The sequence below is a fragment of the Anabrus simplex genome, chromosome 5 (assembly GCF_040414725.1).
Source record: "Anabrus simplex isolate iqAnaSimp1 chromosome 5, ASM4041472v1, whole genome shotgun sequence".
NCBI lineage: Eukaryota > Metazoa > Arthropoda > Insecta > Orthoptera > Tettigoniidae > Anabrus > Anabrus simplex.
The window spans coordinates 42,712,989-42,728,432 of NC_090269.1; the positions used below are offsets into that span (position 1 = coordinate 42,712,989).

General features: G+C 37.9%; 1 protein-coding gene across 4 annotated transcripts in view; it reads right to left on the minus strand.

Moving 5' to 3' along the window:
• Positions 1-328: 328 nt before the first annotated feature.
• LOC136873716 (BTB/POZ domain-containing protein 2) overlaps positions 329-15,444 on the minus strand; it is a 770,371-nt gene continuing 755,255 nt past the window's right edge. For all 4 annotated transcript variants that reach the window (XM_067146852.2, XM_067146855.2, XM_067146851.2 and 1 more), the window contains 3 exons: positions 13,322-13,437; positions 10,154-10,360; positions 329-4,546 (listed from right to left, as the gene is read on the minus strand). In XM_067146852.2, coding sequence (XP_067002953.2) covers positions 3,535-4,546; positions 10,154-10,360; positions 13,322-13,437 — 1,335 coding nt within the window. In that variant the 3' untranslated portion in view covers positions 329-3,534. The remainder of the gene's footprint in view (positions 4,547-10,153; positions 10,361-13,321; positions 13,438-15,444) is intronic.

The following is a 15,444-nucleotide window of genomic DNA, read 5'->3' on the forward strand; positions in this document are numbered from 1 at the left end:
TGATATTAAATGTTCATAAAAATATTGAAAAGGGCAGGCAAAACAATTTGACCACAAGCAAGTCAAAAAGTTTTATTTAACCCATTTATAATTAATGCTGCGGAGCAGTAGCGGTCCACTAGTTTAGTATTTTGAAAAATCAAAAGTAGAACAACCTGATATTTGAAAGAGCCATTTAATTTTATATAAGAATGTGAAATGTTTTTTCTATATATAGCCAGTGTAAGTTTAGTTTTATAGAAATGAAAGTTCCAAGTGCAAGTCTGTAAATGATAATAGCTATAATGTTGGAAGTTTTTCAGGAAGAAAGGACAATGAAACACATTGATCTCAGACAATGTATAGAAATATTTTATTTGGTTTTGGCTTTACATACACATCACAAGTAAGCATCTGCTTTTTTAAAATAATTTGCACATTCCAAAAAATATTTCATTTTGTTAAACTGTTATCTTTATTATGCTGAACCGATTATGGACAACACACACATAACTTACTATTAAAACAAGATTACAAACTTTATTATATTATGTGTACCTATATATTGATTATAAAACATTTATTATGATATATTGGTCAGTAAATGGTATGAATTTTATGCACATGATAAAAAAATATTTTTGAAAAAATACAGCAGTGCTGAATTCGTCAAAGCAGAATTTTTGTTTGCAGGTATGGCAATATTCTGTGCATACTTGTGTGTACTATGATTAACATTAATAGTGACATTTTTGACTAGATTTCTTTCTTGGTACATTTAGATGACAAGTATCAAGTCTAAATATTTTCACCACCTATTGAATCAAAATCACGAACAGTATTACAAAAGCTGAGTATTTCATCTTAAAATATAGACATTTTATGGCAGCTTGTAAAATTAATTGTACTTTAAATTTCTAGTACAATATTATGAACTAAAACCTGAATCATACCAGAACTGAATGATTATTTACATTGTTGACCATAATACTCTGTAGGCCACCATTTTCATTATATTTCACTGACAGTTTCCAAATAACTGTACCATCATAACTATGTAACAAATAGTCCATTCCAACCTTAGTAATGGGGAAAAGCTACACATTTATTGGACTGATTTTGTCGAGATTATGGTACAAAAATTTTGTTGGATGAGATTTAGGAAGAACATACTTTTTAAAATTGCATCAATTTTGTTGCCAGGTACTGAGAGTAATTCTTTCACTGAATTCCATTAACTGTAAGAAATTAAAATACATTAGATGAATTTGTGCACTGGAACAAATTTACAAGGAAAGGCTCTTATAAATTCTAGCATCTTCAGAAAAGAAATCTGTGTATTATACAAGTTTTTGCTTGTTACTATATTTAATAGGAACAGGAAGTACAATTCATCAGTTGCATATTTTTCAATGTATTTTAATGTTGTCTAATAGAATGACTGCTACTGTTCCTAACTCCTCCATAATCATTTCTATATTCTGACTCCCAAAGCCTGATTAAATGAACTAGTTAGAATTACACAGTAGTATATATATGTACATTTAATCTAAAGTTGGAACAGAATACACAATACAGATTAATTTCAATGAATGTTTTCAAATATCAAAAATCGATCAAAAATAGAATTTGGACCTTATCTATAACTCAACAGAGCACCAGTAATATCCTATCACAAATTTCACAAGCAGTTGAAATTTACAGAACTTGATCGATCACAAAATATAAACTTACTGGTGCCTGCACCTCATCACTTCAAATTTATAATATGAACAGTATCTTCAAAGCACCATATTTAGTTCATAAGTCGTTTAGCACTGAACCTACGAGCTAACAGAAAATACTCAGTGGTACAGTTAATTCAGAGATTTCAACCCCATCTCTCTATTTCCTCCCCTCCATTTTTGTTTAAATTTGACTTACACCTTAACAGATTTACAGATTAGGGAATTATTTGATGTATCTTATAGGCAGGTACCAGGTTTCTCCCACAATAGCACTTACAATAAGGTTATTTTTAATATTATTTTTATTATTTTAACTTTTCCAAGAGTTGGCAAATAATCTTTGGAAATGCAGAGTGATGAAGAATCTCAAGTTCTACAAAAATTGCACAGCAAGTCCTCTTTGAATTTGCAATCATGGCACTATTACATTTTTACACATGAAGTGAAGTAGAAGCCACCAATTAGATGTCCACTTTCATTTATGGTACTTTCAAACTTAATGCACCACTGAAGACAAACATTATTGAAGGTACTGCTCATAGCAAATTATTATTAACAGTAATATACTCTTTATAACTTGTAAACACTTTCTCATCTGGTAACATTTAATTAGTTTAAACTTTCGATTTCTTAATAAAACACTCATGTTAATCACAGTTGACAATGACAAAAACTAGATAATAAATCTCTCTCTCTCTCTCTCTCTCTCTCTCATTAAAATCAGGCATTTCACTTTAAATATTGAACAGATGATTGAAAGCAGTCTCATAAACATAATTTCTAAACTTTTCACCCTAGACTGAGCAGGCAAGGCTGATTTACTTAACAAGTCTCCAGCAGAGAACAAAATTGTAATAGACAGTGAAAAGAAGAAAGTTAAGAGATCATGTAACATATAGGAAGAGTACACTAAAATAAAGGATAAGAATCTGGCATGGAGACTGTAAATGAATGTTGAAAATATGATCAATGGTCTAAATATTTCAGACTCTTAAATTCCACTTCAGTAAACATCAATTGTAAGGTACCATATGCTTGAATTTTATTGATTCTCACTGAAAATATGGGCAGTTATAGCACAATGTTAGAGTTGCAAATTGTATCTTTCATATACATTTTTCTACAATACAATTCAGCTTCTTACATAAGTAACCAAATTTTTTTTTTTTCCAAGCCATATATTCCATCAATCCAACTCATAAACCAGTACATAGCAGTTACTAGAAGTTTTGATGTTCCGTTCAACAAGAAACTGCACACCATACTGCAAGAAGGTTGTGAGCAACTTGTTTTACAAAATGTTTTAAATTACTTTATTCGATAAAGATTGGACCAATAATTGTAAACTGATGTTAATGCATGTAGTCATTCTCCATTGACAGTCTCCGATTGAAATTATATGAAATAAAATTAACAGTGTCTAAAATTATAGAAGTAGAAGCAGAAGAAGCTATATAGTTTATCTACTACATGATTAGAAGTGTGATAAGAGATGATAAAACAGCAGCTCACTCTAGGTTGACAGATTAGGTACTAAAACTAACAACTTATTTTTCTATTTCATTAATGCTGTAGATACTACAAAAGAAAATTCCATAAAACTGAAATATAGCTGGGTCATAATTAATATTACACTATTCCTGAATGAATTATCATTCTTATATAAATACAAAGGAACATCAACTAGTATAAAATGAGCAGCAAAATTAAAGCAAATCCCATAACAAATATGACAACTTAGTCTTACAAAACATTTGATGCTAATTTTTGGCAATTTCTTTGAAACAAAATGTTCATTACAAAGTTTTGCTGGGATAGTTTTGCTTTGTCAGTCAAATATGCATGCAACACAACTGAAGAAGTAATCTGTGAAAGTTTGTTTCCTTTCATCCAAATTCCTCTCTTCGATTCTTCTCTGCCTTCGTTGTCTCCTTAGCTCTTTCTTAGAACTTTTTGATGAAGTCCCAGAGAGACTTCCTCGACTGGATGCAGACTTGCTGCTTCCACACGATGACTGGGCACTGTCAAATCCAGCTTCTGAAACCAATGGAGTAGGCTTCTGCCTTGGTCTTCGTAACATAGGTAGGACATCTTCAAGGTACTTTGATGGCCTCTGAATTTCATTATGTTTGAGAATATGTTGAAGTAAGATGCTAGATTCATCTTGGTCCAGCAACTTACTTCTCATTGGTCCACTCATGAACTCTTCAGATGTCATCAATAGAAAACGAACAGAAAAAAGTAGATCTTTACCCAAAGCTTTGCGACGTTTTTCAGGAGACAGTTCCCATTGATTGCATTTGCACTTACAGTTACACCATCGTTCTAGGGCCTTGAAGAGAACCTGCTCTGAAGATATACCCAAGGTGTCCCTCTGTGCAATGAAACGAAGTTCATCTTCGTTCAACTCTTCCAACTGCTCCTGCTGCAAAACTTGGTCTGCCTGGCAATCTATGTACCGAAGACAGTTGTTCAACAATTCTGCATATAAGGCAGAGATAGATGTACTGGTACTGAAGGTTTTGGTTTGTACAGGAACTGGAACTTCTTGTTTCACATTTTGATGAACGTCACTGGGTATGTCATCAGGATTGAGAGGAGGAGCAGATGGAGCCCAGTTGTTACCGTGCTGCATGGTAGCCTGCGACAATGTGTCCGCAGCATGATTGTAGAAGAGCATATCGTGGTATATGTCCAGCACACACGTTGGATCAAGGTGACTCGACAGGTAGGTGATACACAGCCTCTCAAGTCCTTCACACTGGTATTTGTGTGCAGCGTACAGAGTAGTCAGGGCAGTACCCACAGACTGCAGCTGTACCTCCTCACCATACATATGCCTGCAAAGAAACAGAAAATACTTAATACTTTGTGAATGTTAAGAATAGAAATGTTTAGGTGAGAAAACACCGAACTCTTGGCATATGAAACAGTGTACGAAAGAATGAATGAATGAATGAATGAATTAATTAGCAAAGGACTGTATGTCTTGGAAAATGAGATAAGTGGGCATTAAAGTAAACAAATTTAGAACTATTTATTCACTCCATCCTTCATCTTTTTTAAAACAGTAGAAGCTCACTTTAACGCGGTTGACATGGGGCATGTTTTACCCCGCGTTATAGATTACTTTGGTAAATGGAACTGACCTATTGGGTGACCAAAGATTGGAGAAAGAAATAGCAGGATACACGATTTTATGAAAGACATTGCACCTAAAATGCACACATTTGGCAGTTTCATTCTTTGTTCAATTTACCGTTTACGGAATATGCTTTTCTTTTTTTGGACATTACAGCGCTTGCACCGAACTCTACTTAACTAGGAGATCGTCTGACAAAAGCTAAAACCAATACGGTCACTTGTTTTGTAAGCAAACGTGGAGGTAAAGAACTAAGTTTATGAGGAGGGTGGGGGAAGGTCATCTAAATTTCCCCCTATGTACAAGAAAGCTTGGCCAATTGTTCACGCCCCGTTTTTTATGTGAATAGACAGGCAAGACGTTTCTAAAAACCCCATCCTGTCATCCCTTGAAGTTCTTTTTAGCACGGGGTCGGTTTTAGTTACAAATAGTAATGCAGAATCCCCTCTCTGCAGTTACTTCATTTAAAAATATAAGAATTTTTTGATTTTTAGAGACATGTTTTAAGAGGACAATGGGATCAATAGGACTAGGACTGGAAAGGAAATGAGTGTGGCCTTAATTAAGGTACAGCCTCTGTATTTTTCTGGTGAGAAAATGGGAAACCACGGAAAACCATCTTCAGGGCTGCCAAGAGTGGTGTTCGAATCTACTATTTCCTGAAAGCAAGCTGACAATTACACGACCCAAACCACGTAGCCAACTCTCTCTGTAAAGATAGTTTATAACACTGCACACCTTTGGGAATCTATTGCCCCCTAAATGTAGGCTGTAATTTTCTTCAAGTTATTACAGTAAAATATGGTGCACAATATTTGAATTTCTCCATGTTAACAATTCTGTTCAACTCGAAAGTGCTCATTCTCGAGCAAATATTTCGTATCAGTCCTGGGATTTAAAATCTTTGTTGGTGTATTTTTAATGTTCAAAAGTGTACACACAATGAAGAAAACAACGGTTCCAAAATAGGGATTTAATAAAATCTTATTAATACTGTTTTTTATTTTATTTTAATTGTTTTGATCATTATGATCTCGAGTGACTTGTTCAGCACGTTTTCCTTCTTTCCAATACCTCTTGATTCTTTCACTCCTATTTCTCTCCGCTTCTGTGATTTGGATCTTGATCTTAGTATCGGTCCATTTATGACTTTCGACGAGCTATTTGTAAGCAGATCTATCCTGCACAGTCGTTAGTGGACATTTATCTCTTATGCGAATAGCCTTCCAATCCTGCCGAACTACTACTACTACTACTACTACTACTACTACTACTACTACTACTACCTACACCTGTGAGGTCGCGGGTGCGAACTGTGTCGCACATGTGGATTTGGCTCTGTTTTACGGTCGGATGTCCTTCCTGACGCCAACCTTATGCGGAAGGATGTAATCACTATTGCGCGTTTCTGGTGGTGATTGGTAGTATAGTGTGTTTGTTGTCTGATATGAAGAAATAAGTGCAGTCCCCGAGCCAGAAGAATTAATAAAGCACGATTAAAATTCCCGGCCCGGCCGGGAGTCGAACCCGGGACCCTCTGAAGACAACTACTGTCAAATGTGAAATGTCAACAGATACGGCTTTAGCTCCATAGCAGCTGGATCTGTGGAGTAGTTACCTCTCTTCAGTGATTTACATAACACGTGTAACATAGTACAAGTGTCAAACATGTCGGAATTAGAAAGTATTAAGAAAACCTTAGTACAGTATGATCAGGAGCATACTCTCCAGTTTTGGGATATCATATCTAGTGACGAGAGAGATCAATTACTTCAAGATATTCGAGAAATCGACGTGGCAGAGGTAACTTCGTTTTTTTAAACTGCTGTGGCATCATTAAATGAGGATGGAGCAAAATTGGACGATCGTTTGAAGCCTATACCACCTGAGTCATATGGATCAGTGAAGAGGTCTTCTGAAAGTGAACTTCAGTGTTATGAGGAAGAAGGTCTGAGACAAATTTCAGAAGGAAGAGTGTGTTTTGTTGATGGCAGGAGGGCAAGGTACCAGATTGGGTGTCACTCATACAAAAGGTATGATAGGTGTTGGACTTCAATCTCGTAAAACATTGTATCATATTCAAGCTCAGCGAATCAGAAAATTAGAGAATCTTGCTTATGAATTTACTGGTAAAAGTAATAACATTACTTGGTATATCATGATTAGTGAGTCAATCAACGAATCGGACCCTCCCTAACTTCCTTCATCCAGTCCCGTTATGCATGTCGCCTTCCATATCTTCTTTGTTAACCTGTCGTCATCCATCATCAACTGTCCCAATGTCCCATGAAACTCAACCTTCTTTTCCGTAACACACTTGATATTGGTTCTACTTTCTCGTATATCTCCTGCCTTGATCTGTGCAGTCATATTTCACCGTTTTTTCTGGTAATAACTAAGTTTTAAATAATTACAGAAATAACAAATAGTAATTATGCACTACCAAATGGCATTTTTAGTTGCGTGTTGATATGCAACCTTTGACAAATTAGGACAATAAAGAAAAGCTATTTTGTGAGTATTCTCATTTGTGTATTTGTGATTCACAGACCTTGGGATTTTTTTAAGGAGTAGTAGGTTAGAATGCAATATATTTGGCAAGTAGCAAGTGGCATCTGCCTGCTCTGCAATAATGTAGATGGGTTGCATAAATTTTTGGGGTTCTAATCCGCCGTATCCCTAACACTATATATCAGGTTATTTTTAATCATTCCCTTCGTTATATCTTGAACATAAAATTTAGAAAATGATGGTATTATATTTTCTTAAGACCCTTAAAAGTGTCTGGGAGTTCACAGACCGCACTTTTGAAACCACTGATTTATACAAGTAGAATGTTTATTATTCCAGTTTCTCCATAATTCCATTTTTTTCAATATTTCTGAATGCGATCGAACATATTGTGTTCAATTTTACATACAATATCAACTGAGGGGAAGAATTTTCATTCATAAATAACTCAAGACTATAGTGTTCCGGTTTTTACTATAATAATAATTTCGTGTGGCTATTTCTAGCCGAGTGCAGCCCTTGTAAGGCAGATCCTCCGATGAGGGTGGGCGGCATCTGCCATGTGTAGGTAACTGCATGTTATTGTGGTGGAGGATAGTGTTGTGTGGTGTGTGGGTTGCAGGGATACTGGAGACAGCACAAACACCCAGCTCCCGGGCCATTGGAATTAACCAATGAAGGTTAAAATCCCCGACCCGGCCGGGAATCGAACCCGGGACCCTCTGAACCGACCATTCAGCCAACGAGTCGGACTCCGGTTTTTACTGTAGAAACGTCTATGCGTACAGGGCGAAGTACGTAACCAGCAGCTTTTGTCAGACTGTTATACTTGATGCAACCCTCTCGCAGTGGTCAGTATCCTTGATAAGCGGCAGTCAACGGATAGGGTGTAATAGTTATAAAACATGAAGACGTTGGCTCAGGATAGGGTGATATGGCCGAATAGATCCGTAATCCTAGATAAAATTAGTAGTACAGTAGGGTGTCGTAAAACTTGCGCCGAGTTAAAATCAGTAAAGCTTGCGCCGTGGTCGTTAATCATTCTAGGATCTCCTTAGAATGAGGTCTTGTTTGTCTGGGAATTCCACAGGGAAGTTTCGTGTTTCAGAATGTGACACTGTCCGCTGCCTACTTACCCCTTATCAGGGTTTTCAAAATATTATTTCTGATTTCTTCATCTTTATATCAGCATCACTGTTTGAAACAATTTAATTTGCCATTTATTAATCTTTAATACCCCGGGGAATGTGATAGGCCTCACCAGGGCACACAATTTCCTTTCCTTGGCAGTAGCTATGGTTCATTCTTGACTCCTATTACTTCATAAGGCGTGCATGTCCGGGGAAACGTAGAGTGAGACAGGTTTTTTTTCTGTTTTCACTGGTCATTCTTTATTCAACAAATTCGCTATCATTTCCTTTGCCATACATTGTCTGCAAAAGCACGTCAGACCTCGCATTCGGCAGCATTTTCTTCCTTTAGTGGTATTTCATTCTTCATTCATTCTATTCCTGACCCTGTCAGTTAGCTACAAACAGGCTGTGGATATTCTTCATAAGACTGAAAGACTGATTCCATGTTTCCACACTTGGTTTGTAAATAAAGTCAAACTACGCAGCTATACACATTTCACACACTGATATAAATACGATGCAGGTCTTCTAAATGCGCAAGAAACCAACATTGATAGAGTGAATAACATTTTATATATATTAATTTCAAAATATCAGTACTACAGATATTCACACCATTTGCTGGACCTGGAAATAAGCCCCTGCGGTGCAACGCAGGTAGCAGTTGGTTAAGACAGATGTCAAACGACTTCTACTCCCGGCGCGGAATCTTCACGGCGCAACTTTTACAGAACCTCTGTTATACGGAATACTTGACCGAAATACAGTTTAACCAAAACGACCGGAAACGATATTTTCAGTTAAAATTAAATAAAGAAATATCGTTTGTTTTGTTATGCCGAAGGAGATAAGTAATGGAATGCCTGGACTCTGACCTTGACTGCCTCCTTCCCTTCTCTATTGACAACTCAGTCTGATGTGACGCTTTCTGACGTTCTGCTAATGGAACGGTAGCAAGGCATAGCGGCTAGAAAACTGTGAAAAAATTAGAAGATTTTTTAAAACAAAATAATTTTATACTGTATCGTTAAAATATATGCACTACGCACCATCGGTTGTTTTCTAGATATGTACAGTAGTTTGGATTTATTAAAATACCGGGTTTTTTTAATGCTATTTGTTCGGAGCGTCGACCTGCAGAGATCTTTTGCCCTTGAAAATGCCGCACTTGTATATATATTGTCTTTATTTACATTCGCATAAAACGCCAAGAAACTTTTCTTAGCTTCTAAAAATGACATTTTAATATTGTCCGAGGGAGCTTCCGTGGCTCAGACGGCAGCGCGTCGGCCTCTCACCGCTGGATACCGTGGTTCAAATCCCGGTCACTCCATGTGAGATTTGTGCTGGACAAAGCGGAGGCGGGACAAGTTTTTCTCCGGGTACTTCGGTTTTCCCTGTCGTCTTTCATTCCAGCAACACTCTCCAATATCATTTCATAGCATTTATCAGTCATTAATAAATCACTTTGGGAGTGGCGACCCCATCGTACTACCAGCCTATATCTGCTTCATTCATTACATCACTGACCCGGTCAATGACTGGAAAACGGGTTGTAGGTTTTCATTTTCAATGTTGCCCGAAACTTTTATATGCGAAACCACCTTTCTACCCTTTGTTCCGGTTAACTGACGTTCTACTGTAGATAAATTTTGACTTACCTCAACAAGTGATCGAAGGCACGTCTCTCGACATCAGGGATGTTCACAATGGGTCCGTCAGCTAACATGCCTTCAAACATGGCACGAAATACAGGACTAGCTGCAGCCAACACGCTTCTGTGGCCAGGAACTCGGCTGAGTTCCGAACCCTGACCCACAAGGAATGTCACATCGCTGTTCACCTCACTATCCACACACGAGTCCGACCTTGAAATAAAATTGTAGAAAAAAACAATTAGTAAAACCAATTAAGTATGGGTTATTAAGATCTCTTTCACAGGTGAAAGGTCTTTAAACAGAATATTGTTAGCAGTTGAAAACTCCTGAACTGAAACTTAAAACCTTTTCAGTCTGGGGGTCCACAGACCGTACTTTTGAAACCACCGATTTATACAATAAGAATATTTATTATTCCAGTTTCTCCGTAATAATTCCATTTTGTGAAATATTTTTCAAACCTGATCCAACGTATTGTCTTTAATTTTACATACAATATTAACTGAAGGGAAGAATTTTCATTTATAAGTAATTCAGGAATATAAAACACTATTTTTAATCCTTGTTTAATAGTGTGTTTCCTTTGGATATTTTTAGGCGTAATATTTATCTTGTGTATTCTACAGACTGAAAAGCTTGTAAGTTACCTTTGATTGTATCAACACTAGAAAGTAGGCCTATGGCTTCCCTCGTTAACAAACTCTTGAACTACAAAAAACTGGAAATTAGTGCTATTAAATCCAGCAATCTTTCTAAAACTTGTGTGGTCTAAAACTATATTCCGGGTGCTTTATCTAAGCCGACCCCGTGGTGTAGGGGTAGCGTGCCTGCTTCTGATCCGGAGGCCCCGGGTTCGATTCCCGGCCAGGTTAGGGATTTTTACCTGGACCTGAGGGCTGGTTCGAGGTCCACTCAGCCTACGTGATTAGAATTGAGGAGCTATCTGACGGTGAGATGGTGGACCCGGTCTAGAAAGCCAAGAATAACGGCCGAGAGGATTCGTCGTGCTGACCACACGACACCTCGTAATCTGCAGGCCTTCGGGCTGAGCAGCGGTCGCTTGGTAGGCCAAGGCCCTTCAAGGGCTGCAGTTTCATGGGGTTTGGTTTGGTTTTTGCTTTATCTAAACCTGACGACTGGATTATGCTCCATCTTAAGCCAAAGGATGATTGATAAAATATTCGGAGCCAGAGTTTACGTCTCTGTATGGTTTCCAGCTTCTTCCTGCGTCTCCGCCAGTCAAGAGTATGCGCTTACCTACTCGGCCGAAGTTGCTACACATCACAATATACGTTAATTCATTTATCTCGGCTACATCGCTGCCTCTTACAAATACTCCGGATCCACATTAAATAATAATAATTCGGCCGAGAAAAATATAATATAATATTTTAATGGAACGTGTGGCTTTCACGTGACAAGGATGTCAAAGCCTTTATAGACTTCAAAAACTGTACCCTGTTTTATATTTTAACGTCATAGGATTATATTTTATTGGAATATGGGCATTCATGTTTAGTCTAAGTAATGTATTACAATGTAGAATCGTTATTGAATAAGCAGGTCCATCAGCAGCTGACGATGACCTAATTAACAGGTCGAAACCGGTACTGTGTTTTAATGTGATTGAAATATTTTAGACACTTTATTATATAAAGTATTTATTAGGTGGAAAACTCTCAAACTATCAGTACGGACAATGAAGCTGATAGATTATAGTAAATTATAGATGGCACCAGGCAGTGGGTGATTATTTGAGGCTGAGCGGGATAACTGAAAAAAAAATGACTTAGACGCATCTTTAAGCAAAAAATCCAGGACTGGAGGGTACCAGAAGAAACACTTACATTAAGAGAATGAAGGACATGTGGGCAAATATACATAAACATGGTTGGAAACCTAAATAAACGTGGTCCAACGAGGGCGTAACTATGTTAGAAAAAGGCATATAGACACTTATTGTTAAACCTTTGTACCTGTATGTAGCAGAAACATTGGATATGATTGGGAAACGTGGGCTTGAAGATATCCGGAAGAGATAAATAAAAATATTCAGAAAACTTACAGGTCCAAATGTAAAACATGGAGAGAGGAGACTCGAATTTAATAAAGAATTATATCAAAGAACAGAAGGAGTGGTTGAATTGATGAGAAAGGTACAGTTCTACGGATACTTGTTGAGGATGGAGAATAACAGATTGACGAAGAGAATGAATTATTCAGGAAGACAGTTTAAATGATTCCGACAAGTGAGGTTGGACTTGACTAAAGTGGGCGTTCCTATATGTAAGTTCCGCGGTTTTAAAGTTACTGAGGAGGGGGGGGGGGCACTAGTGAGAAAAGAGAACATATACAGAAGAACACAATAAAGAAGTAGGAGAAAAGATGGAAAAATACTGGCAGAGAGTGAACGAAGCAGCCCTGGCCTTAATTAAGGCCAGCATTTGCCTGGTGTGAGCCTCCGTGGGTCAGGCGGCAGCGCGCTGGCCTCTCACCGCAGGATACCTTGGTTCAAATCCCGGTCACTCCATGGAAGATTAGTGCTGGACAAAGCGGAGGCAGGACAGGTTTTTCTCCGGGTACTCCGGTTTTCCGTGTCATCTTTCATTCCAGCAACACTCTCCACTATCATTTAATCTGTCAGTCAATCACTGCCCCAGAGGAATGCTACAGGCCTCGGCAGCCGGCACAATTCATATCCTCGCCGCAAGTTGGGGGCTTCATTCATCCCATCCCTGACCAGGTCATTGGCTGGACAACAGGTTGTAGGTTTTCATTTGCCTTGTGTGAAAATGGAAAGCACTGTAGGAAACATTTTGTGAAATAAGTTAAAAGAAATGAAGAAAAAGGGAAAATAGTCAATACACTGATGACAAGTGTTTACTCTATCAAAACCGAAAGGGAAATCGTTCGGTGTAGTAAACCATTCAGGATAATTAGTTATTGGTTTATCAAACCGTGTACATTCGCTTCTGATTTAGATAGGATGAACTTTTGTAATCGGTGTGGTGATTTGTTCATCATTCGATATAATATGATCGTACTTACCTGACCTCGAAATGAGATTAGTTGCTCTGCAGTTATGGAGAGTATAGAAGTATTAATGACAAAATCACAGTGCAATATAAAAGATGTGATTGTATGTGTCAAATAAGCGTGATTTTAGCTTACCTTTCAAGGAGAAGAGGTACGCTGCACCCGGTATTCTCGTTGGGACACATTTTGTTTACTTTGTTGGGAGAAGTTCCCACCGTAGGTACCTGTTTCACATAGCCCAGGTCGGCAACCTGCAACACACAACGGTAAAATTAACCTTCGAATATTTCAGTACATAATATTTATTTAATGAGTAAGTTGCATTATTATTATTATTATTATTATTATTATTATTATTATTATTATTATTATTATTATTATTATTATTATTATTACACCTGAAATAATGCTCATCTCTCGGGTTTCAAACAAGTCTTTCAACGTTCTCTTAAGTTGTCATTTCTCTGAGTTAATGTTATGTCTAACAATCTAATGGAATGCGAATTGAACTAGAGGGTTCAGTTACTAAGCAGGTGATAAATGAATTATTCAGGTTCGTTGCTGAGTAGCATCGGCCTGCGAGTTAGACTGTCCTGCTTGACAATCAATACTGCGCTCCTACCCGAGAACTCAGAAGTAGGCCGCGAGCAGCACTCGTCATCAAGGCACAGTTTTCTGACGTAAATTCAAGCTACGAAGAATTACACCAGACTCTGTTTGCAGGAGGGTATTGTTTCACATTTTCTTACTGTATATATGAAACATAATCGAATATGTTCAACTAAAAGTGTTTCGAGTATACAATTTATGTTTCAGTAGGAGTCGAATATTGAGACTTAAATTCTGTTATTTACATTTTTTTTTACGATTTACGTCACACCGACAGAGATAGGTCTTATGGTGACGATGGGATAGGAAAGGGCTAGGAGTGGGAAGGAAGTGACCCGTGGCCTTAAGGTACAACCCCAGCATTTGCCTAGTGTGAAAATGGGAAACTACGAAAAACCATCTTCAGGGCTATCGACAGTGGGGTTCGAACTCTATCTCCCGAATGCAAGTTCACAGCAACTTAGATTCAAATCATCTTGAAGTACATCTCAGGAGACCTTAGCATGGACTACAGCACTGCACAGCATGTGTAAAGAACAGACGATTTAAATGACTACAACCTTCCTTTTTTATGCAAACTTCCGTGCACAAGCGCGAAAAGGATGAGAAAACATTCAAAATCCATTTTAGATGACTGAATCTTACAGAGGTCAAAATAACCATGCTCTAATTTAATCGCTGAAGAAAACATTTTGTGAAGGACGCAAATTAATAATAATAATAATAATAATAATAATAATAATAATAATAATAATAATAATAATAATAATAATAAAACAGTAGACTTGAGATCCTGATCCCGGCTAGTGGGGTTTGTGGGATTTGAGGATGTATAAATGCATCTCTGTGCAACCAGCTTCCAACGCGTTAAAGAACTCCTAGTGGACAAATCATCCGACACTCTTGAGGTCTCTAAAAACCAGTAGGAATTGACGTTAAACAAATATATAATTATTTCAAACACTGCAATAATGGAACTTTTTTTTTTCTCAAAAAGGTACACGATTACTTCAACGATCCAACAGATTCGCTGAAAGAGTGTTCTTAAAAGTGAATGAAGCCTCAGTAACAACTGAAATTTGAAATGGTTGTGATAATTACGCCTCTGTGGTGTAGTGGTTAGTGTGATTAGCTGCTCCCCCACCCCCTCCCGCCACGAGGCCCGGGTTCGATTCCCGGCTCTGCCACGAAATTTGAAAAGTGGTACGAGGGTTGGAACGGTGTCCACTCAACCTCGGGGGTTCAACTGAATAGGGAGTGAGGGGGTTCGATTCCCACCTCAACCATCCTCTAAGTGCTTTTCCGTGGCTTCCGCACTTCTCTTCCAGGCAGATCCCGGGATGGTACCTAACTTATGGCCACGGCCGCTTCCTTCCCTCTTCGTTGTTTATCCCTTCCAATATTCCCATCCCCCACAAGGCCCGTGTTTAGCATAGCAAGTGAGGCTGCTTGGGAGAGGTAATCGTCCTTCAATCCAGATGTATCCCCGACCAAATGTCTCATCCTCCAGGACACTAACCTTGTGGCGGTACAGGTGGGATCCCTCACCGAGTCCGAGGGAAAAACCAACCCTGGACGGTAAACGGATTAAGAAAGAAAGAAAGAAAGAAAGAAAGAAAGAAAGAAAGAAAGCAAGAAATAAAGAAAAG